Below are 26,038 nucleotides of genomic sequence, written 5' to 3'. Positions count from 1 at the left end.
GCGGCCAAATTGTGCATGCAACTTAATAAGCCATTATCGGAATTAATTAGCACTAATTAGAATTTACACATGCAACTTCAGAAGCATATTCTCGCCTCTCACGTCGCTGTGCTCCTCCGGGGTTCTGCTCCAGGGGCAGTGCAGAGCCGACAGCTAATGCCTGATGGCTGCCTGCGGTGCCGCGCTTGCTTTTTAAAAACATTTTGGGTTGTTTAAATTAGCTCTTCTCAACAGGAGAAGCAGCAGAGGCTGGAAATGGGAGCTGGCGCCACGTGTTTCATGGGAGACTTGGCAGGTCTGTGTTGGGTGGGCGGGCCTGGATGGAAAGAAGGGGATAGAGAGACACTGGATGGAAGGATGGGGAGAGAAAGGGGGAGATGGATGTGGAGAGAGAAAGGGGAGAGACTGGAAGGATGTGGAGAGAGAAGGGACACTGAACAGAAAAGGGTAGAGAGATAGAGAGACACTGGATAGAAGGAGGGGGGGAGAGACATTAGATGGAAGGATCAGGAGAGAGGGTAGATGGGCGGAAGGATGGGGTGAGAAAGAGGGAAGACGCTGGATGGAAGGGTAGGGAGAAAGAGGAGACACTGGATAGAAAGATGCAGAAAGAAAGAGGGGTGACATTGGAAGGATGGGGAGAGAAAGAGGGGAGACACTGGAAGGATGGGGAGAGAAAGTGGAGAGCTGCTGGATGCAAAAGTGGACTAGAGAAAGACTGGACAATAAGAGGAAGGGGCATGGTGAGAACAAGGGTGACAAAAAGATGAAAAGCCATAGGTAGATGAAGGAAAAAGAAGGAAATTAAACCCTGCCCCCCAGCAGCTCCACCCCCTCCCAGTTCAGCAATACCCCCCCCCCCCAGAAGGGGAGGGGTTCTGAGACCAGAGGGGGTGAGGTGGTCCTGAGACCATACAGGGGGAGCGGGTCCTGAGAGGGGGGATGGAGGGGGGCCTGAGACCAGAGGGGGGGATGGAGGGGGGTCCTGAGACCAGAGGGGAGGGGGTCCAGAGCCCTGAGAGGGGAGGGGGTCCAGAGACCTGAGAGGGGGGGAGAGGAGAGGAGGGGGAGAGGGAGAGGGAGGGGGAGAGGGTCCTGAGACCAGAGAGGGAAGGGGAGGAGGGGGTCCTGAGACCAGAGAGGGAGGGGGAGGTATCTCTGTCACACACATACTCTCTCTCTCACACACACTCTCTCTCTCACACACACTTTCTCTCTCTCACAGTCAGTGTCTTTCTCTCACTCTCACACACTGTCTCTCACACACTCTATGTCTCGTACTGTATCACATTCACTCTTTATGTGTCACAGTCACTCTCGAACACTCGAGACTCTCAGTATGTGTTCGATACACAGTCTCACAGAGAGTCTGTGTATCAAACACATACTCTCACACTCTATCTGTCTCACACACACTCTCTCTAACACACTCTCTCACAGACACTGTATCTGTGTGAAACACACTCTCTCACACTCACTGTGGCTCACATACGCACTTGCACACACTCCGAGGAAAACCTTGCTAGCACCCGTTTCATTTGTGTCAGAAACGGGCCTTTTTTACTAGTCAAACATATAAACAGCAAGTGACTGACTCACCTGCAAATGCACAGTAGAGTCGGAACGCTGAGAGTGTAGAAGTCCAAGCCCTGCCTCCACCAGCAGTACAGCCCAATAGGGAGGAGGAGGGCTTGAACATGGGCGTGGAAATCGGAGGAGGAGGGAGCAGGGAGGGAAGGAGGGGGCGGAACTGAGGGAAACAGATGCAGAGATGGAGAACTGACGACACGACGACGGCGGAAAGAGGGGGGGCGACGGCGAAGTGGCGGGGACGGCAGGGCACAGGAGGTCACAATCGCGGTGGATGGGAGCCCGAGGATGGAGGGTAGGGGAGAGAACAATTGATGGACACAGGTGGATGGAGCGGATGGGAGGGGGGAGAGGAGGGTTGCTGGACATGGGGGGAGGGCAGGGGAGAGAGCAGGGTTGGTGGACAGGGGGAGGCCATAGGAAAACAAAAAACTAGCCCGTTGTTACGGGCTTAACGGCTAGTATTCTATAAAGGAACAAAAGTATCTGTGTTCCTTTATAGAATAGGCTCCTAGCACGTGCTGTCCTGGCACCTGTTATAGAACTGCCCCTAAATTTATTTTCTGTATGTTAACCGCATGAGCAGATCCTACAAACACCCACAACAGTTAACACAGAAACTTTCCAGATACCACGAGATAATTTGGGCATTTGCTGTGCAATAACTGCAACACTTTTCCCCACTTTAATAAAAAGCCCCCTTAATTTTTAGGGCCCTTCTATTTGTCCCATTAGGACAAAAGTTTAAAAAACCCTTTCAAATGTAGCATAAAGAAAAAAATTAATCTGCACAGGGGTTTATTCACAGGAACTTATATTTCCTCATATTTGCTCTTTATAAATATATTCATGCTAGTGTACTGTTAGCAGTTTAAAGTGCTTATGAACATGTGAGTAGGGGAATCAATGCATCCCCTGTGCTGGACCAGTTTTTCTAGTTCTGTAGTTTGATGCTATGTTTCAGGATGGAAATTCTCAAGAGTTACAGCTTTAGAACACTATTTATATGCTCAAAAGGTTTGAAGCAACACAAGCTTGTAATGTGATGATATTTAATCAAGTTAGAAGATTTATATTGTATAGGCCAGTTATTATATCTTGAGAGCACACAGAATTTGCATGCACTGGAGTTCCTAGTCATTTGAAATTAGGTGAAAAATGTCTGGAAATGTTCTCATTGTTTCCACTGCATGCTGTTTAACTGTCTAATAAAGCTTTCAGGATCTAATTTACTAGAAGGTTTTTACCCTTTTGTACGCAGAGCACTTTATCTATTTGATTGTATTTACCTATTGGTGTGGTCTTTTCTAGTGGCAATTCCTGCTCTTGGTGCCCAGTATTCCATGTTTCAGGCAGCCCCGACTGCCAAGATGATGGAAGATGGCAAAATCCATGCAATTGAACATATGATCAATCCTATTGCAATCCAGGCAGACCCAGCTAGTGCAGCTGCAGCCGCTGTTGCTGCAACAGCTACTATTATGCCTGCAGTTTCAACCCCTCCACCTTTTCAGGTAAATACATTTCCTAATTCCAGCATTCATTGGTCACTGAGCAGAAACCGTGCCATCTGTATTGATTGTTTCATCTAGGGAGCTAAGTTAACCGTGGACAAGATCAATTTCCCTGCTGTACCATCCATTTGTCATACATTGTAAACTGTACTGTGTGACTTATTCAAACTATTTTACTGTTTCTTTGCTAAGGTTGTTATTAGAAACCATTGGTAGTTTGATGTCAGTTCTCCTTGTGGATCACCAGGAAGTATCCACAAGGAGAACTGACAAATAGGACATGGGAAAGGGAGGAAGGAGGATAGTGCTCCAAAATTAAGCACTGCCTCTCAGTCCATTTGTGAGGTAGCATTTGACTGAAGGTTCAGCCTCTGACAAACAAATGACAGGGTGCCTGGCTTTTTCTCAGAGCTCGGTTGATTCATTAACTCAAAATCCATTAAAAACTTCCATTGGGGAAAATGGAAATGTCTTTGTCCCATTTTTCTAGCTCGGCATCCTACATGCTGCATATTTAGATCTGGCAGGGAGTAGAAGACAGCGAAGGCAAGGCAAGTAATCGAATGGCGCCGGCCATCTATATGGCCGGCGCCACAAACAGCGGTCCTGAACCGTATTATCGAAAAAGATGGCCGGCCATCTTTCATTTTGATAATACGGTTGGGGCCAGCCAAATGTTTGAGATGGCCGGCATTGGTTTTCGCCGATAATGGAAACCGATGCCAGCCATCTCAAACCCGGCCAAATCCAAGGCATTTGGTCATGGGAGGAGCCAGCATTTGTAGTGCACTGGTCCCCCTCACATGCCAGGACACCAACCAGGGCACCCTATGGGGCACTGCAGTAGACTCCTAGGTGCATACCTCCCTTACCTTGTGTACTGAGCCCCCCAAATCTCCCCCAAAACCCACTACCCACAACTGTACAACACTACCTGTACAACACTACCTCCGCCCATTGAGGCTTGGTCCTAAAAATAAATGGACCAAGTGAAGCCGGCGAAGTGCTCATCAGAGCCAGCCTTCTTTTTTCCATTATTGGCCGAAGCCGGCCATCTCATAACCACGCTCCTGTCCCGCCTTCCATACCCTGCGGAAACACCTCCTTTAACTTTGACCGGCTCTACGATGGAAAGCAGTTGGAGCCAGCCAAAATCGGCTTTCGATTATACCGATTTGGCCGGGTTCAGGAGATGGCCGGCAATCTCCCGATTTGTGTCAGAAGATGGCCGGCGATCTCCTTCGAAAATAAGCAGGATAGTAACATAATAGATGACGGCAGAGAAAGACCTGTATGGTCCATCCAGTCTGCTCAACAAGATAAACTCATATGTGCTACTTTTTGTGTATACCTGACTTTCATTTGTATCTGCCATTTTCAGGGCACAGACCATAGACGTCTGCCGAGCACTAGCCCTGCCTCCCCCCACCGGCTCTGCCACCCAATCTCGGCTAAGCTTCTGAGGTCCATTCCTTCTGAACAGGATTCCTTTATGTTTATCCCGCACATTTTTGAATTCCGTTACCGTTTTCATCTCCACCACCTCCCGTGGGAGGGCATTCCAAGCATCCACCACTCTCTCTGTGAAAAAATACTTCCTGACATTTTTCTTGAGTCTGCCCCCTTTCAATCTCATTTCATGTCCTCTAGTTCTACCGCCTTCCCATCTCCGGAAAAGGTTCGTTTGCGGATTAATACCTTTCAAATAGTTGAACGTCTGTATCATATCACCCCTGTTTCTCCTTTCCTCCAGGGTATACAAGTTCAGGTCTCTCCTCATACGTCTTGTAACACAAATCCCATACCTTTTTTATAACTTTTCTTTGCACCACTTTAATTCTTTTTACATCCTTAGCAAGATACGGCCTCCAAAACTGAACACAATACTCCAGGTGGGGCCTCACCAACGACTTATACAGGGGCATCAACACCTCCTTTCTTCTGCTGGTCACACCTCTTTCTATACAGCCTAGCAACCTTCTAGCTACGGCCACCACCTTGTCACTCTGTTTCATCACCTTCAGATCCTCAGATACTCTCCCCGTCTGTACATATCAGACTCTCACCGCCTAACACATACGTCTCCCGTGGATTTCTACTCCCTAAGTGCATCACTTTGCATTTCTTCGCATTGAATTTTAATTGCCAAACCTTAGACCATTCTTCTAGCTTCCGAAGATCCTTTTTCATGGTTTCCACTCCCTCCCGGGTGTCCACTCTGTTACAAATTTATTTATTTATTTATTGCCTTTGTATCCCACATTTTCCCACCTTTTTGCAGGCTCAATGGGGCTTACAGTATGCCGTAGTGGCGATCGCCATTTCCGGAATGAGAAATGCAAAGTAGTATTGCATTAAGTTCATAAATAGTAGAGTACATTATGGAGTAAATTAGATAATCAGTTCATTTCCAACGTGAGAAATAAGGTGGTAGTGTGTTAACGTTCGTTAGTGACAGAGTGACTGAAGTAGTCAGGTATAGAGAGTTCGGTTTTGTCTAGTTCTGGAAGATTTTCGTTATCTGGTATTTAGGATGGATCATTGTGGTATGCCTTTTGAACAGGTTGTTTTTTAGCAATTTTCGGAAGATTGTTAGGTCGTGCATTGTTTTTATGGCATTTGGTAGTGCATTCCATAGTTGCGTGCTAATGTAGGAAAAGCTGGATGCATATGTTGTTTTATATTTAAGTCCTTTGCAACTGGGGTAATGGAGATTCAGGAATGTGCGTGCTGACCTTTTTGTGCTCCTGGTTGGTAAGTCTGTGAGGTCAGACATATATACCGGGGCCTCACCGTGAATGATTTTATGGACCAGGGTACAGATTTTGAACGCAATTCATTCTTTTAGTGGGAGCCAGTGTAGTTTTTCTCTTAGGGGTTTGGCGCTTTCGCATTTCGCTTTTCCAAATATGAGTCTGGCTGCTGTATTTTGGGCAGTTTGGAGTTTCTTAATGATTTGTTCTTTGCAACCGGCGTAGATGGCATTACAGTAATCTAGGTGGCTTAGCATCATTGATTGTACCAGGCTGCGGAATATTTTACTTGGGAAGAAAGGTTTTACTCTTTTGAGTTTCCACATTGAGTGGAACATTTTCTTTGTTGTATTTTTCGCTTGGCTTTCTAGTGTGAGATTTTGGTCAATTGTAACTCCGAGAATTTTCAGGCTGTCTGAGACAGGAAGGGAGTAGTCCGGGGTGTTTATAGTGGTGGGTTTGTTCGTATTATATTGTGATGAGAGGATAAGACATTGTGTTTTTTCTGCATTGAGCTTTAGTTGGAATGCATCCGCCCATGAGTTCATTATTTGGAGGCTGTGTTTGATTTCATTTGTGATTTCATTTAGGTCATGTTTGAACGGGATGTAGATCGTGACATTGTCTGCATAGATGTAAGAATTAAGGCCTTGGTTGGATAGCGATTTGACCAGTGGTGTCATCACAAGGTTAAAAAGGGTTGGTGAGAGCGGCGATCCCTGGGGTACTCCACATTCAGGTTTCCATGGTGATGAGGTATTCGAATTAGATAACACTTGGTATGTTCTTGCGGTTAGGAAGCCATTGATCCATCTCAGTACGCTTCCTCCAATCCCGAAATATTCTAGGATGTTCAATAGTATTTTATGGCTAGCCATGTCGAACGTTCTGGACATGTTGAATTGTAGGAGAAGTACACTGTTGCCAGTTGCAGTTGTTTGTTTGAATTTTGTTAGGAGACTGATGAGTACTGTTTCGGTGCTGTGGTTGGATCAATATCCTGATTGTGATTCATGTAGTAATGAAAATTTGTTTAAGTAGTCAGTAAGTTGCTTAGTATCGTCCGCAAAAAGGCAAACTTTACCTTCTAACCCTTTGGCAGTGTCACTCACAAATATTGTTCAATATATTGAACAGAATTGGCCCTAACACCGATCCCTGAGGCACTCCACTTCTCACTTTTCTCTCATCCAATCAAATTCCATTTACCACCACCCTCTGGCATCTGTCCGTCAACAAGTTCCTAATCCAGTTCACCACTTCGGGTCCTATCTTCAGCCTGTCTAGTTTATTCAAGAGCCTCCTGTGGGGAACCGTGTCAAGAGCTTTGCTGAAATCGAAGTAGATTACGTCTATAGCATGTCATAAGTACATAAGTACATAAGTAGTGCCATACTGGGAAAGACCAAAGGTCCATCTAGCCCAGCATCCTGTCACCGACAGTGGCCAATCCAGGTCAAGGGCACCTGGCACGCTCCCCAAACGTAAAAACATTCCAGACAAGTTATACCTAAAAATGCGGAATTTTTCCAAGTCCATTTAATAGCGGTCTATGGACTTGTCCTTTAGGAATCTATCTAACCCCTTTTTAAACTCCGTCAAGCTAACCGCCCGTACCATGTTCTCCGGCAACGAATTCCAGAGTCTAATTACACGTTGGGTGAAGAAAAATTTTCTCCGATTCGTTTTAAATTTACCACACTGTAGCTTCAACTCATGCCCTCTAGTCCTAGTATTTTTGGATAGCGTGAACAGTCGCTTCACATCCACCCGATCCATTCCACTCATTATTTTATACACTTCTATCATATCTCCCCTCAGCCGTCTCTTCTCCAAGCTGAAAAGCCCTAGCCTTCTCAGCCTCTCTTCATAGGAAAGTCGTCCCATCCCCACTATCATTTTCGTCGCCCTTCGCTGTACCTTTTCCAATTCTACTATATCTTTTTTGAGATACGGAGACCAGTACTGAACACAATACTCCAGGTGCGGTCGCACCATGGAGCGATACAACGGCATTATAACATCCGCACACCTGGACTCCATACCCTTCCTAATAACACCCAACATTCTATTCGCTTTCCTAGCCGCAGCAGCACACTGAGCAGAAGGTTTCAGCGTATCATCGACGACGACACCCAGATCCCTTTCTTGATCCGTAACTCCTAACGCGGAACCTTGCAAGACGTAGCTATAATTCGGGTTCCTCTTACCCACATGCATCACTTTGCACTTGTCAACATTGAACTTCATCTGCCACTTGCACGCCCATTCTCCCAGTCTCGCAAGGTCCTCCTGTAATCGTTCACATTCCTCCTGCGACTTGACGACCCTGAATAATTTTGTGTCATCGGCGAATTTAATTACCTCACTAGTTATTCCCATCTAGGTCATTTATAAATACATTAAAAAGCAACGGACCCAGCACAGACCCCTGCGGGACCCCACTAACTACCCTCCTCCACTGAGAATACTGGCCACGCAATCCTACTCTCTTCTTCCTATCTTTCAACCAGTTCTTAATCCATAATAATACCCTACCTCCGATTCCATGACTCTGCAATTCTCCGGTCACCCAGTCAAAGAATTCAATGAGATTCGTTTGGCACGATTTACCTTTGGTAAAGCCATGTTGTCTCGGATTTTGCAACTTATTGGCTTCCAGAAAATTCACTATCCTTTCCTTCAGCATCGCTTCCATTACTTTTCCAATAACCGAAGTGAGTCTTACTGGCCTGTAGTTTCCAGCTTCTTCCCTATCACCACTTTTTTTTTTTTGTTACATTTGTACCCCGCGCTTTCCCACTCATGGCAGGCTCAATGCGGCGGGCAATGGAGGGTTAAGTGACTTGCCCAGAATCACAAGGAGCTGCCTGTGCCAGGAATCGAACTCAGTTCCTCAGTTCCCCAGGACCAAAATCCACCACCCTAACCACTAGGCCACTCCTCCACTCACTTTTGTGAAGAGGGACCACATCCGCTGTTCTCCACTCCCAAGGAACCTCTCCCGTCTCCAAGGATTTATTAAACAAATCTTTAAGAGGACCCGCCAGAACCTCTCTGACCTCCTTCAATATCCTGGGGTGGATCCCGTCCGGTCCCATAGCTTTGTCCACCTTTAGATTTTTAAGTTGTTCATACACACTCTCTTCCGTGAACGGTGCTATATCCACTCCATTCTCATATGTACTTTTGACAATCAATCGCGGTCCTTCTCCAGGATTTCCTTCTGTGAAAACAGAACAAAAGTATCTGTTTAGCAAATTTGCTTTTTTGTCATCATTATCTACATAGCGGTTCGCAGCATCTTTCAGTCTCACAATTCCCTTTTTAGTCTTCCTCCTTTCACTAATATACCTGAAGAAATTTTTGTCACCCCTCCTTACCTTTCTAGCCATTTGTTCTTCCACTTGCGCTTTCGCCAGTCGTATCTCTCTCTTGGCGTCTTTCAGTTTCATCCGGTATTCCTCTCCGTGTTCCTCTTCTTGAGTTTTTCTGTATTTCAGGAACGCCAACTCTTTAGCCTTTATTTTCTCAAGTGAAGCACCTGAATGGGGCATAACATGTAACAGAGTTCAAATTGGTGACAATTTGATGTAAAGGTAGCTTTGGGATCACTGCAGTAAAAAAAAAAAAAAAAAGCTGGCTCCCACTAGTGCTATCCTGCAGGAACTGGCAGAAGAGCACTCAGAGGCAGTGGATGGTATTTTCAAAGCAGCCAGCTCTCACATGGCATGGGACTAACCCTCAGGAGCCAGCAGAATATTCAAGCACTGTGGTGGACAGCAGGGCCAGCGTTAGAGGGAGGCAAACAGGACAGCTGCCCAGGGCCCCAGAACTCCAGGGGGCTCCATGGTCCAGCATCTCTTCCCCTTCTCCCTACCTTGGTAAGATGTCTCCCTCTCTGCTCATCTCCTTCCCAGTCTGCCTTAAAATGGATTCTCTTCTCAAGGGCTTGCTGGTACAGCAGTGATTCTGATGCGCTGCCTGCGGCCTCCATGGCGCTTTCTTCCACCGCACTCTGCCCCCTTTGACGTAACTTCCTGTTTCTGTCTGGGTGGAATATGACAGAAAGAAAGCGTTGGAAACCACAGACATCTTTCAAAAAGTATCAGTTTGCTTGTCTGGTCTGTTCCCATGGTGTAGTCTGTGCTATTCTTTCAGAAGCAGATGAATATGGAACCTGTCGTACACAACCTATGATGTATTCAACACTTTTTCTAGAATGTCAGCTTCCACTATTGCTGCCAGACATTTTGTGTTTTTACAAATATCTGGTCTCCATGAGGATGTTCATATGAGGCTGGAGGATGTTTCATATACTGGAGACACCTTTTTGGAGGTAAAGTAAAGGAGACAAATAAGGAACACCTTTAACACCTTCCAAATACACAGAAATTACTACTGTTGTAGAAGAGCTTCATCCCAACTTTACCAGACAGCCTTAGCAAACTCACCATCCTACTTTTGCAAAGCCTTACGAATGAGAAAGAAGACAAGCAAAGCAGGCCACACCTAAGCAACCAAAACAGCTTCTTAATTTCAATTGTTCTGTACAGTGACAGTCAGTGCTGCTCCAAAATATTCATCCTGGCACACCTGTAGGAACGTCAGGAACACTTCTTTTTTCAGTAGTGGAAACAGATCACCTCAGATTCCTGGGTTTCTCAGTATTGTAAGATGAGTTACCACCTTCGTGTCCACACTCTACTATTAGGTCAACCTCTACCTCTATTCCATGCCTACATTCATCAGGAAGAAGTCAGCCTCCTCCTGCAGTCCAGCATGATGGAGTCATTTCCAAGCTAGGAAAATAACCAGGCTTCTACTCCAGACACTTTTTACTTACCAGAAAGATAGGTGGTTTACTTCCTATATTAAATTTCAGAGACTTCAACCTCTTCCTTTACAAGGAAAATTCAAGATGAAAACTCTTCCCTCTGTTCTCCCCTAATTGAAAAATGGAGATTGGCTGTGCACATTGGATTTCAAAAATGTTTACACACATATCCAGATCCATCCACGTTGCAGGAAATATCCATGGTTTCTTCTGCACATAGACAATTATCAGTACAAATTTTTCTCTTCTTACTCTTATCAGTCTCCAGAGTTTTCACCAAATGCCTCATTATGGTAGCTACTTACCTTATACAGGTGGCGTCACCAAGTTTTTTCAAACCTTAATGACTGGCATTTTCCTTGGAGAACCCATTCCTAACCCTCAGAGATAAAACAATTCACCTACTTCAGAGCTTAGGATTCACTTTAGCCAACAAACAATAATTTGTTCATAGGAATCACTCTAGATAGAGTTCAAGCAAAACTTATTGTTTAAGACATTTAGTCCTCTGTCACCATCACAGCCAATGCCTCTTTGCAGATGTTGGGTCATTTGGCCACTGTGATGCTGTTCCATTTGGCCACCTGAAAATGAGAAAGCCTTAATGGAATATTATGTTTCAGTGGAACTAGCACCAGACTCTATCTGCTGCACTTCATCTGTCAGTTTTACTATGAACCACTCTGCAGTGGTGGATATCCAAATGTAGTCTGACCAGAGGTGTCCTATTTGCACCACTGGAATATTAATAAGTCCTAAACAAGATGCTTCCAACACTAGGTGGGGAGCCTAACTCATCTTACTCAAAGAACTGGTCACAGTCTGAAAGACTACTTCATATAAACTTAGAGCTCCAAGTGATATTTTACTCATTCAAGTGTTTGTCTGTCTTCTACAAGATTGTTCAGTGTTAGTTCAAACAGCCATATTTTATTTCAACAAGGATGGAGGAATGGGATGCCTCAGCCTATGCTGGGAAACAGCAAGGATTTGGGGCATTGTTATGGTTAATCACATATATATTCAAGCTACTTTTGTCCTCAGCGTTCACAATCAGATAACCAATAGACCTAGCCGAGTTATTTCATTTCATGAATGATCTCTGGACAACAATCCCTGCAGAACATCTTTCAGACTTGTGGAGCTCCTTCTTCCCATCAAATAGATCTCTTGACCAGAAGTAAGAATGCAAAACTCCTCTATTTTTCAGTTTCTTCACTTCTGGATTGACTGGCAAAGGATGTCCTTGCCATAACTTGTATTTGGTCCCTCCTCCATATTTATCCTTCCATCCATATCTTAGCAAAAACCCTGCACAAGTCTCAACAGAGGCCCAGTGTGATGGTTATCATAGTGCCCTACTAGCTTTGTCAGAATCTTGCTACTTTTTGGGATCCCACCAGGTACATGTGACCTGAATTGGCCACTGTTGGAAACTGGATATTTGGGCTTGATGGGCTTTGGTTTGACTCAGTATGGCAATACTTATATACTAACTGGTTCTCTCTTCTCAGAAGACTTGCAGTTCTTCCTCTGTGCAGGCTTCAAATATTTCCATCACACAGAACAAGGGCTCCCTTCATCATCCGAACCTAGAAATTGAGTAGCATTTAGTTTCCACTCTAGAACTGCCACTACCTATTCAAGATATAGTGTCTGCGAGAAAATCATCAATCAGGTATTCTTAGACCTTTAAGTGGTTGGCCATTTGATGCTTCACAAATAGCCATGACCCCATTTAATGTTTTCCAATGTCCTACTGCCCTATCTGTATCATCTTTTTTGACTGGGACTGCAGACATCCTCCATCAAAATATATCCCTATAAACAGGCTCTGTGCTTTGCAATATCCTACCTTTTCTTGATTTATGAAGAGCCTTCTACATTAAAAAAAAAAAAAGCACCATTGCAGAAACTTCCTATGTCCATGCCACCTCAGTGTTATCCATGCATCTCTCATGAAACTGCCTTTTTGAGCTAATGGAATCTGCTGTATTCAAACACGTCACCTGGAAAGCATTTTTTTTTTTCTAGTAGTGGTTATCTTGGCCAGAAGAATAAGTGAGCTTCAAACCTTAGTTACCTGTGAACTGATTACTCAATTTCATCAAAACAAAGTAGTTTCTTGTACTTTTCCTAAGTTCTTACTAACACATTTTCATCTCTTTGATGAAATAGTGCTTCTTATATTTTGTCCTAAACCTTATCAGAATCCATTCAAGAAGTCCTCCTATGCTCTGAATCACAAACTGGCTCTCATTTCTACCTCAAAAGAACTGAATCCGTCAGAAAGTCTTTGCAATTGTGATCTCCTTCAACTACAACAGAATTGGCATTCCAGTAGTCAAATGAACTTTAGCAAATTATCTAGCATCTTGCATTAAATTCTTTTACAAACTGGTACTCCTCTAACCAATAAAGTGAAACCATATCAAATCAGAGCCATTGCAGCTATTTGTGGCTCTCTTGATATCTACTTCGTTGGATTCTATATGCAAAGCAGCAACCTGTTCCTCATTTCATGCAGTACTTTTACTTCATACTACTACTTGGCCATCCACAATCAAAGACAGTGCATTTGGTCAAGAAGTGCTGGCCAACCTCTCTTTGTAGCATTGGCAACTCTTGCATTTTTCTTGATGACTGGGCTGCTGAGGAACAGGCAAGTTATAACAAAAGCATCCCTGAGTTTGAGACTCACCCTCTTGTGGATCTGTCTCAGTCCTTCTTGTCAATAGAAAAAGCATAGTTTCTCACCTCTTAGGTGTGTTTTATAAACAACAGGATTGATAAGGCACACAATATTTCCTTTCTTCAAAGCTCTGTATTCCTTCTAGAGCAATGGGGCTGAGGAGACCACTGCATGTGGGATGGACTATGCATACCCAGAACTTTACCCTAGGTTTTGAGCTGTAGGAGAGGTGTTCTGTTCTGGCAATGTGTGATGACATCACCTACTTGTGCGCTTGATCAATCCTGCCGTCTATAGAAAATACCTGTTATAGGTGAGAAACGGTGCTTTTCAGGTTTTTCACAGGGGGAAAGGGATATACCTTTGAACAATGTCAAGACCAAGCAAATTCACTGCAGTCCCAATGGTTCTTCCAAATAGCAGGGATGTAACTGCTTCTAGGCCCAAAAGGATCAGTATTACCAGTCACTTAAATAAAACTTAAAATGTCATTCCAATAAATAAAACTTTTACTAAAACAAATAGAAAAATGCAGTGTGATAGTACACATCTTTTCCAAAACTGCAGTCGACTCATGTATATAGTCTAAAGCTTTCCCAGAACTATTGTGGGTTCCTCTGTTTTTGCAAAATCTTCCTTGATACATGTAATCTCTACAGCACCTCAGGATAGATGTTTGTTTCTCTCATAGAACTGGATACCCTCCAGCAGCTGCAGAGACCTCGTGAAAGGCAGGAAAAAAATATTTGTCCTCCACAAAAAAGATATGCAGCAAAACAGCTGTGAATTAGTAGTATACTATTACATATCCTTGATCACAAAAAAGGTTGTTCAAAGAGTTTTCTCCCCAGGAGACAACTTCTGTTGGGGCTGAGCTTTCTTTCCTCTGGGAATGGGAGTAAACTCTCTTTCTTTTCCTCTAATTTAGTAGAAAAACAGAAGAAAAGACCCACTATGTTTGAAAAGACAAATGGCCTTCCCCACTGGAAACATGTGAATCTCTTGAAAGAGCAAGGTGCAGCCTTTCTCTAGAACCGGTGGGCAAATTATGACCACTGTGCCATTTTCAAACCTCTTTCATTTGTCCCTCTGTCTAAGAACATAAGAATAGCCATACTGGATCAGACCAATGGTCCTCTAGCCCAGTATCCTGCTTTCAAAAGTGGCCAATCCAGGTCACAAGTATCTGGCAGAAACCCAATTAGTAGCAACATTCCATGCTACCAATCCCAGGGCAAGCAGGGGCTTCCCCCCATGTCCATTTCAATAACAGACCAGAGGTGGACTGACAGTGATCTGAGCCCTTGGGCAATAAGGGTCATGGGCCCTAACCATCTATTAAAAGCGATTTAAATTAGATGGAGGGAAGCAAGGAGAGAGTGAGCCCCTTATTGCTGTGGGCCCTCGGGCTCTGCCCTATTGTTCCAATGGTCTGTCCACCCATGTAACAGACTTTGAACTTTTCCTCCAGGAACTTGTCAAAACCTTTTTTAAACCCAGATACACTAACTGCCATTACCACATCCTCCAACAATGAGTTCCAGAGCTTAACTATTCTTTGAGTGAAAAAATATTTCCTTATTTGTTTAAAAAGTATTTCCTTACTACTCCTGGCTCTTGAGCTCTTCTGACATTATTATTACGATTAGTGCTGCACTGCTGCAAACCTGATGCCACTGTCCTCTCACTCTTCTCCCCTCCCCATTCCACATAAGATTTGTAGTGTGAGCCAACTATTTCCTGGTCTGGAGAGCCTCTAGTTCACACACTGCTGCTTTTCTCTGGATCCCCTCACTCCCATTATTTTGCAGAGCTTCCCTTTCATCCTGATGCTGCTGCTTCTCTCTGCTCCATTCTCCACCTCACTCTCAATAATTTCAGGTTCACCACCAAAGCTCAGCAAGAAGGCTGCCTCTATATCCCAGGTCTCCTCACTTTTACTGCTGTTGCTAATACATGCACAGTTGGCAGGATGAAAAATAAGAAGCTGAAAAACCAGCTAATCTGCCAGCCAAGATATTAAAAAAAAAAAAAAAAGTCCTTTAAAATGACAATACCCAGCTAGCAATGTAAGTAAACATCAACTCTTTACACCTGTTTCATTAACTTGCTCAGACTCTAGGTGGGGAGGACATGAGCCCCCTAATTGTATGCTTCCCCCCCCCCCCCCCCCCAAGATATTCAGCGCTATATAATCAGCCTGGAACAATTCCTGGCCAGATAGATAGCCTTAAGCCAGCTAAGCACTAATATTCAGAGCAAGATAGTCGGCTGTCTTGGATGAATACTAGCGCTCAATGGCTAGTCCAGTCACTGGCTATGTCGTGCGATACAGCTGGTTAGCGCCAATATTCATCGGCTGACCGGCTAAGTTTAGCAGCCAGATAAACTTCATAAATAGCAGGTCTATAATAGTATATTTATTTATTTATTTTATTGCATTTGTATCCCACATTTTCCCACCTTTTTGCGGGCTCAGTGTGGCTTACAATAAGTTGTGAGTGATAGAAATACAGTTTGTTACTACTCGGTTATGGATTACATTGTGAGGAGTTAGGCGAGACAAACTCAGAGTATCATTTAGGAATATAACAATGGAAAAGAGCAGTTAAACATTGGGGGAACAACGGGAAACTAAAAGGGCAGTACAGTATATAGTATAATAGTAGTATAATAGTAGTAGTAGTAGTAGTATCGTTGGCTGCTATAACTTAGCCAGTCAGCCTATGAATATCTGCTTAATCAGCTAGGTTCATAGTGGCCAAAAAATGAAAACCAGAAATAATTCCGGGTATGCTGCTGACCAGGGGAGTTAGCTGGGCTGCTTCCTGCAGTCTGATTATCGGCCTCTTAGTGTGCTAAGTTTCATACACAAGTTATAGAATAGTGGTTGTTATAGGTGTAACTTTATTTAATAATGAGCTGTTAATTGGTGTTAATGAGTAATAAGTGGCTATAATTGCTGGTGTAGATGTTCAAAGTGATTTAGCCAGCTAGAAACAGCTCCTGGCCGGTTAAATCGCCTGTTTAGAGGGACTAACCACTAATTTTCAGCAGCACTTAACTGGTTAGTGAACCTCAAAAATAACTGGCTAGCACCGAACTGAAAACCAGCTATTTTCAGGATGTTCCAGGGGCAGAGTCAGCATTTGGCTGGTTTAATGCCAATGTTTAGCACTTAACCGGCCAGGTTAACTTCATAAATAGGACTGCATCAGTGGCGTAGCTACATGGGGCCACGGGAGCCTGGGCCCCCATAGATTTGGCCCTGGACCCCCCTGCCGACGACCCTCTCGACCCCCCCTCCCGCTGCCAACCCTCCCCCACCGCCTCCGTCGTCGCCTACCTTTGCTGGCGGGGGACCCCAACCCCTGCCAGCTGAGGTCCTCTTCTTCCGGCGCAAGGCTTCGTTCTGTTTAGTCTGACGTCCTGCACAGGAGGGGGGTCAAGAGGGTCGGCGGCGGGGGGGGGTCAAAGTTGGTGGTGGCTCTGGACCCCCCTCCCGCCAAAGTCTGGCTACGCCCCTGGACTGCATAAAAGTCAGTCCTGTCTTTATTCAGTAACCCGTAGCCAGTTAAGTGCTGAATATCACACTTAGCCAGGTATGAGATAGCTGGCTCTGGAAACGTGGAAATTCAGTGCAGGTGCTTAGACATGGCCCGGCTTGAATTTCCAGGTGTAACCGAGGTCTCACTCATGCAGTAGCTCCGGCGCTGGCAGTAGTTCCAGATTGCTGAGCAGTAAGCCCGCGTTGGGATTACCACTGCTTAGTAAAAAGGCCCTTAACTTATTTATAGGGGTGCAATCTTGTAATTTTGCCATGGGTACTAAAATACATTGTCCTGGAAATGGGAAGCAGTATGGTGGTTTGAGATGAGTAATACTTTTCCCAGTATGAGAACGGTTGCTAGCAATTCAAAGACTGTTGATGAATTAATTAATTAGAAATGGTCATTGGTCTACACTAATCTCTCCTGTACAACAACATTTGATAATTGAAGTTCGCACATTAGCAAAACATGGTAAAAATCTAGGAATGTAACATTCCAGGAACTCTTTACATTAGAGAAGGGCAGTCCAAAATTTTTCATTTCCTGTGTCAAATGCAGCATTTTTCATGTTGTTCTGTTTTGGTTAGTCTTCATTTTCATTTCAAGTGCAAGGTCCTTAAGAGTGTGCCCTATTTGCAAAGAGGGTGCAGTCTTTCACAAGTGCGCACTAAAAAAGGGCTCCTAAAAAAAATAAAGAGAATTATTTTAGAAGCCTCTGACACATTTGAAGAGCTGATTTTTAAAAAGGGTTCCAGGGGTGATCTGGGAAATTACAGACCGACAAGAGCCTGACTTCAGTGCTGGAGAAAATAGTGGAAACTATTATAAAGAATAAAATTACAGAACACATAGACAAGCATGGTTTAATGAGACAGAGTCAGCATGGGTTCGGCCAAGGGAAGTCTTGCCTCACCAATTTGCTTCATTTCTTTGAAGGCATGAATAAACGTGGATAAAGGTGAGCTGGTTGATGTAATGTATCTAGATTTTCAGAAAGCTTTTGACAAAGTTCATCATGAGACTTCTGAGAAAATTAAAAAGTCATGGGATAGAAGGTAATATCCTTCTGTGGATTAGAAATTGGTTATTGGACAGAGGGTAGGGTTAAATGGCCATTTTTCTTAGTGGAGGATGGTGAATAGTGGAGTGCCTCTATGAAAATGTACTGGGACCGGTGCTATTTAACATATTTATGAATGATCTGGAAATCAGAATGACGAGTGAGGTGATTAAATTGCAGATGGCACTAAACTATTCAGGAAACTATTTAGGAAACTGGAAGACTGGGCATCCAACTGGCAGATGAAATACTTTAATGTGAACAAATGCAAAGTGATGCACATTGGGAAGAATAATCCAAATTATAGTTAACTGATGCTAGGGGTCCACCTTAGGAATCAGCAGTTAAGAAAAAGATCTAGGTATCATTGTAGATAATATGCTGAAATCTTCTGCCCAGTGTGCGGCGGTGGCCAAAAAGGCAAGCAGGACGCTAGGAATTATTAGGAAAGGGATGCAAAATAAGGCCAAGAATATTATAATGCCTCTGTATCGCTCCATAGTGCTACCTCACCTTGAGTATTGCATTCAATTCTGGTCGCCATATCTTAAAAACGATATAGCAGAATTCAAAAAGGCTCAACGAAGAGAAACCAAAATGATAAAGAGGATGGAACTAGTCCTGTATGAGGAAAGGCTAAAGAGGTTAGGGCTCTTCCGCTTGGAAGAGAGACGACTGAAAGGGGACGTGATTGAGGTCTATAAAATCCTGAGTGATGTCGAACGGGTAAAAGTGAATCAATTTTTCATTCTTTCAAAAAGTACAAAGATCGGGGGGAAACTCAATGAAATTACGTGGAAATACTTTTAAAACAAATAGGAGGAAGTATTTTTTTTTCACTCAAATAATAGTTAAGCTCTGGAACTTGTTGCCAGAGGATGTGGTTAGTGTATCTGGGTTTAAAAAAGGTTTGGTCAAGTTCCTGGAGGAAAAGTCCATAGTCTGTTATTGAGACAGACACTTGGGAAGCTACTGCTTGCCCATGGAATGGTGCTACTATTTGGGTTTCTGCCAGGTACTTGTGACCTGGATTGGCCACTGTTGGAAACAGGTTACTAGGCTAGATGGACCATTGGTCTGACCCAGTATGGCTATTCATATGTTCTTATGTACTATAGGGAAACAGTGTGCATTCTTTCCAAAAGAGTGCACCCTCTTTGTAAATAGTACACACTATTATCAGCTATTAAAAAAACCACATAAAATGTGTTGTTTTTTTCTGCTCAGTTTTATTGACATTTCCTAGGTCAGTGCAAATGACAGCCCATCCCTAATTCACATAGCCCAAAGCAGACATATTCCATGTATTAAAAAAGAAGGAAGGAAGGAAGGGCAAATGACAGCTGGCATGGTTAAAAACTGAGGTGAAGGAAGCTATTAGAGCTAAAAGAAAATCTTTACGAAAATGGAAGAAAGATCCAACTGAAAATAGGAAACAGCATAATGAATGTCAAATCAAATGCAAAGCTCTGATAAGGAAGGCAAAGGGAGACTTTGAAAAGAAGATTGTGTTGGAGGCAAAAACACAGAATAATAACTTTTTTAGGTATATTAGAAGCAAGAAGCCGGCAAAAGAATCAGTTGGACCGCTAGATGACCGAGGGTTAAAGGGGGAATCAAGGAAGACAAGGCCATAGTGGAGAGATTAAATGAATTCTTTGCTTCACAGAGAAAGATGTGGGAAAGATTCCAGTGCCAGAAATGGTATTCAATGCTGATGAGTCAGAGAAACTGAAACAAATGTCGGTAAACATGGAAGATGTAATAGAACAATTTGACAAATTAAAGAGTAGCAAATCACCTGGACCGGATGGTATACATCCCAGTGTACTGATAGAATTGAAAAAATGAACTTGCAGAGCAATTGTTCCAGATTAGCAGTCACCACCCAGGAAAAGGATCTAAGTGCCATTGTTGCTGATACATTGAAACCCTCTATTCAATGTGCAGCAGCGGCTAAGAAAACAGAGCTTTTGATGGGTCTCCTTAGGGGTTGGGTTGATTTTAGGATATGAAGAATATGTGTATTGTTATTATTGTATGATATCATTGGTTTGTTTGTTTTATTATAACCCACTCAGATGCTATAATTGTTGCTAAATAAATAAATGTTAGGAATTATTAGGAAAGGAATGGAAAACAAAACTGAGAATGTTATAATGGTGTGTGCAGTTGTAGTCACCACATCTCAAAAAAGATATAGTAGAATTAGAAAACATACAGAGAAGGATGACAAAAATGATAAAGGGGGTGGGACAACTTCCCTGTGAGGCTAAAGTGTCTAGGGCTCTTCAGCTTGGAGAAGAGACAGCTGAGGGGAGATATGATAGAGGTCTATAAAATGCTGAGTGGAGTGGAATGGGTAGAGGTGATGAATAGCTTGTTTACTCTTTCCAAAAATACTAGGACTAGGGGGCACGCAATGAAGCTACTAAATAATAAATTTAAAACAAACCATAGAAAATATTTCTTCACTCAACGTGTAATTAAACTCTGGAATTCGTTGCCAGAGAATGTGGTTAGCTTAGCAGGAATTTAAAAAGGCTTGTATAATATCCTAAAAGAAAAGTCCTTAAGCCATTGTATAGGATGATGCTGGGCAAACCCCCAACAGCAGCTTTGCAGTTACAATAGGGCAAATATTCACAAGTGATTTAACCGGGCAGGAGCCTCTCCTGCCCGCTTAAATCGCTTCCCGCCACCTAAATGGGGATATTCAGTGGCATTTAACTGGAGAGTGCCACTGTATATCCCCACAGACCACGCAAACAAAAAGTGGGCAGGTCAAGGGCAGTTCTGGGGGCGGAACTGGGGAGGAGTCTAAGGTTATATGGTTGCCAGCAGTATTCAGTGTCAGCATCCACATAACTAAGCAGCTTAATTTAGGACAGCACAAAAGCTGTCCTAAATAAGACCATTTATCTATGTGGGTGCCAGCACTGAATAATGCCAGCACCCACATAACTTAAAAAAAAACCAGAGCCCCCTCCTTCCCTACCCCCTCCTCAGTCCCAAATGAGAGGGCCTCCCAGAGCCCCCCCCCCCCGGAACCTCTCCCCAACATCCAGGTAGGCCTCCCCAGGTGGCAGGAGTGCAACCCTCTCATTCTGGCCCCTTGCGGCGCCATTCTAAAATGGCTGCCATGACCCCTTGCTGCAGCTCGCGGTACTACACAGTGTTGTAAGACATTAAAGCAGCCATTGTAGAACAGTGCTGCAAGGGGCAGGAGTGAGAGGGATGCACTCCTGCCCCCAATGACCACCGCTGGACAACCAGCGTATATAGGTAGGCCTGGGGGGCCTATCTAGGGTTTGAGGGTTCTAGGGGATTCTGGTGGGCAGCCTTTCTTGTGTAGGTTTGAGGAGGGGGTGGGGAAGGAGGGGGCATTGTCAGGGGGGCTGGGAGGGAGTTCTGAGTAATTTTAAAAAAAATAGTTATGCTGGTTCCAGCTCAATATTCAGCCGGGGACCACATAACTGCCTTATGCAGGCCTGGCTGAATATCGGCCAGACCTGCATAAGCTCTGGGTGGCCAGGGCACTCAAAATTACCCTGGATAAATTTAACCGGCGATGATCAGCATTTTAAAAAAATGCTGACCACCAGCTGAATATCAGGGTGCTTGTGTTCATTTTTGCAATTAACACACAGAAACGTCAATATTTTTCCTCACTTCAGTAAAAAAAAAAAAAAAAAAACCATATATGTTGGACCTGAACTTGAAGCTCCAAAAATGTGTAATACTTGGAATGCTGGTTGATGTAGAAATGAGGGTCAACCAGCAAGCTGCATGGGATTATTTCTGTAACTTTTTCATCGTCACTTATGTATGAACATACATTCAAAGCTTTGCTGATTGAGAGGCCCTTTTACAGAATGGTGGTAAGCCGAATGCGGGCTTACCGCTCGCTGTTTCAGGACTACCCCTGGCCCAACATGACCACCGGCAGAAGTCCCGCCCCAAGCGTGCTCCATTTCCAGGGGAAAACACCTGGAAGTGGTTTGCGCGGTGACAACCCGGCAGTATTCGGGCATCACATGGCCATGTGTGCCTGGGGTCTTTTTACCCACTGCGGTTAAAAGGGCCCTAGCGCACGGGAAAAATGGCCCCACCGCCAGCACAGGGCCCTTTTCCTGCAGCTTGGTAAAAGGACCCCTGAATTATGGGAGATGCATAAATCAAAATAATTACAATGATCACTGTGCTACTGTGTGACACTTCATCTGTGTACCACCAGTAAAATACCTCTTTTGCGTGTTTCTAGGGTCGCCCTATCACTCCAGTCTACACCATGGCTCCAAATGTCCAGAGGATTCATCCTACAGGAATTTATGGCACGAGTTATGTCCCAATTGCGGCCCCCACCACAGCCACAATAGCCACACTACAGAAAAATGCAGCCGCAGCAGTATATGGAGGTTATGCTGGCTATATACCTCAGGCATTCCCTGCTGCTACCATCCAGGTTCCAATACATGATGTCTACCCTGCATATTAGGACTGTCAAAAAGATTGTGAGACAAGCAAAACACTGAAGGAACATTTTACTATTTATGAAGAAAGAGTCTTAAAGAGTATATCTGGACCAAGTAAACTTTGATACAAACATGAAAGTGAAGTATGTTGTGCTAAAATATTTTATACACATGAAGTTTTCTTCTGGCTTTTTTTTTTTAGGATATTTTAGGATGAACTTTTCTATTTTCCTGCATTTTTACATGACCTATGAGTCTAAAACCTTTGTCCTTCCAAATTTTTATGCAATAATTTGGTTGCATAGGGTTTTTTTTTATTTTAAACATTATATATTTTCAACATACTTGTGGCATGAAGGTATTTTAAAAAATGTTCTGCACTCCATGGAATTATATTTTTTAGTGCCTTTAGTAATATTTCAACTATATATATATATAGTAAAAAGCGCATCTGAGCAGCTAGAAGAACTTAAAATAATGTATTTTAAAGAATATATTCAATATTTAAAGAACCCAGTAAATATAAAATACATTCCTTTAAAAGGTACCTTATTTATAAAGTAATACTGGAACTTTAAATTTGATACAGGCACAAATGAAACATTTGTACGTAATGCTGACATTACTTAAATGTATTTTTTATAGCTGTCATCTAGAATCACTGTCAGCAAACATTCATTTTAAAGAGCAGATTTGTACTTAAATGAGAAATTTTCAAGGTAAGAGTTCAGTCAGTTGCTGCCGAGGGAAGAAGGGTCACATTTGGTACCTTCTCTTTTTTAGTCTTGTTGCAAATATTCTACTTGAAAAGTGCCTTTATTTGAATGCTGGAGAGGACAAGAAAAGTTCAGTGCTATAAGTTGCATTGTGAGGCTGTATTATAATATATAGCACAACTTAAGCAACAGTGCAGAGCTGAATGCAAGATCCTCTTGATTTAACATATCTTCCAGTATAAAACATGGTTTCCTTTCTTAGGCTCATTTTAATCTTTTGCAGCATAAGTTGTAGTGACAGAGAATGTGTTTCTTCAACAGGGACATATCCCTGTCAGAAGGAAGAACAGCATTTTATTTACATGTAGCTTTCTTATCATGTTTCTTGCAAATTTTTGTGGTAGTAGGGGTATTAGCAGCTTTATATGCCAAGCAGGTTTAAAAAATATTTTAGCTTTGTAAATATCTTCTAATATACATTTTCAAAAAAAGTCATTTTATGTTGCAAAGTATACATAGTATGTGGTTTGCCACAATCTATTGAAACAATTTTATTATAATGTTATTAAAAAGCTTTGTTTATATTAGGAAGTAAATATATTACTGCAGTGTTCTGTGGCCTGTTTAAAGGCCTCTTAGTACATCTAAGGTACTAAGGTAAAATAGTTGGAAGCACTGCAGAGGAATACAATAGTCATCTTTCCACAGTAACTTTTCTAAGCCAGCTGTAACACAGTGAACTGAAAGATGGTGATACATTTTTTTTCTTTTACATGAACTACCCAACCATGAATCTATAGAATAACAAAGATACATACCAATTGCCTTCATAAAAGCAATAATAGAACAATTTGGGAAACTGCATTTTATATCAAAACTTTGTTTAATCATCTATTGACATAAAGTACTGTTAGAAATTATTTCATTAAATTGTGTTGAGCACCTAACTTGCCAGTTAGTGTATGCTGTTAGCTTACAGCCACAGAAAGCTAATATGGTGGCTTGACAGTGCACACTAATTCACACGTTAAGGGGGGGCAGTTCTATAACCGGGCATTTATAATTAGGCACCTGGTTGTAGGACCCTATTCTGTAAAGGAATGGAGGCACCTATGTTTTTTTATAGCATACTAAAATAACCACAAACCCCACTTCACCAGATTAATGTTCAGTATTTTATAGAGGCAAAAATCTAAATATTCAGAAGGAAAAAGTCTCAGAAAAAATACAGGTATATATTTTTAAATAACCAGTTAACGTCAACCACTGGCTTTAAAACCTTCTTTGTTTTATTTTATATGAATATAACCTAAAGGACGTATTGCAAATATCCAGCTACTTAGCTCAAATGAATGCCCCAACATTGGCCACCGTTTCGCAGTGCCAAACTGCTGCGTCAGGGGATAGTAGACCTTTTGAAAATATGCTCTCCGCTCACCTCATTCTTACTGAGCACTTTTAAAATACTGAACACTAATCTGGTGAAGGGTTTGTGGTTATTTGATTTACATAGCTCCTCTTTGAGTGATTTATCCTTTCTAGAATCCTAGTATAACTGGGTATTAATGCAACTAACATTTAGGTGTGATCACTAACTCCAGCCATAAAGCTGATGTGACACTAACTATGTGCCACACGGACATGCATAACTTACAGTATTATGTAAGTTATACACATATCTGGGAGCCCGATTATGACTTGCCCATGCTCCATTCTTATGTACACCGCCCTTGCCAAATACACACTATGGTCCATATTCTATATGTCGCACTAAAACAAAATATGCCTAGGCTTATTCTACAAAGTATGCCTAAATTTAGGCATACTTTATAGAATAAGCCTAAATTTCCATGTAGTTTATAGAATACGTCGCGTGCCCATCTGCACAACTAAATTTAGTTGTGGGCAATTACGCTGAGTAAACCTTGGTGTAAATGCCGACGCCTAAATTATGCACAGACCAGGTGTATTCTCTAACAATGCGCATAGATTTTAGAAATACCCATGACTCGCCCATTTCATATTCATGGCCATGCCCCTTTTCAACTATGCAACTTAGAATTTAAGCGCATCACGTTATAGAATATGCTTAGACAGTTCTGCATGTAAACTCTAATGCAATTAGTGTCAATAATTGCTTGTTAAGTGGCAATTATTGGTGCTGATTGGCTTGTTAAGTAATTAAGTTGTGCGTGCAAATCCAGAATACGACTGGCTTTGTACGTGCAACTTAAGTCGCACTATATAGAATCTGGGGTTAGGGGGGCAATTCTGTAAGTTGTTTTCTCAGTTTAGGAGCCGCAATGCCATGCACTTTCTATAGTGGCATCTTGGCCCTAAGATTCTATTATAGAATACTAGCATAAGGTCAGCATGTATAAGTGCACCCGCCTACGCCATGTCAACGGCAAGAGTAAGCTGACATGCCTAGGTGCGCCAAGTAATGTGCGTAATGTATGATATTCTATAAACTGCATGCATAACTGGGAGACAAGCCCATGGGCAACCCATGTTTCACCTATGTGTACACACTCCTTGCAGTTGGGTATTATAACACTTAGGGGTCCTTTTACTAAGGTGTGCTAACAGATTTAGAGTGCGCTAAATGATAAGACACCCATAGGAATATAATGGATGTCTTATCATGTAGTGCATGCTTAATCCATTAGTGCACCTTAGTAAAAGGACCCCTTAGATGCTACCTTATAGAATGGAGCCTAGTGCACAAAAGGCGCCTACCTGCCACTTTATGGAGCCTTTGATGTATGAATGTGGTACCTACCTCCAGGCAAAAAACAAGGAAGACACACTCCATAGGGCAGCAAAACTAAACAAAAACAGTGAAGTGGA

The 26,038-nt window shown here is 42.9% G+C and overlaps 1 protein-coding gene across 6 annotated transcripts in view; it reads left to right on the top strand.

Annotated features, from left to right (window-relative positions):
• RBM47 (RNA binding motif protein 47) overlaps window positions 1-25,027 on the top strand; it is a 270,111-nt gene extending 245,084 nt beyond the window's left edge. For all 6 annotated transcript variants that reach the window (XM_030191327.1, XM_030191322.1, XM_030191326.1 and 3 more), the window contains 2 exons: window positions 2,902-3,104; window positions 22,262-25,027. In XM_030191327.1, the coding sequence (XP_030047187.1) occupies window positions 2,902-3,104; window positions 22,262-22,495 (437 nt within the window). In that variant the 3' untranslated portion in view covers window positions 22,496-25,027. The remainder of the gene's footprint in view (window positions 1-2,901; window positions 3,105-22,261) is intronic.
• The last annotated feature ends 1,011 nt before the right edge of the window (window positions 25,028-26,038 follow it).

Source organism: Microcaecilia unicolor, chromosome 2, assembly GCF_901765095.1.
Source record: "Microcaecilia unicolor chromosome 2, aMicUni1.1, whole genome shotgun sequence".
Lineage (NCBI taxonomy): Eukaryota > Metazoa > Chordata > Amphibia > Gymnophiona > Siphonopidae > Microcaecilia > Microcaecilia unicolor.
Note: the sequence above shows the minus strand (reverse complement) of the source record. Positions and strands in the feature narration are given on the sequence as shown.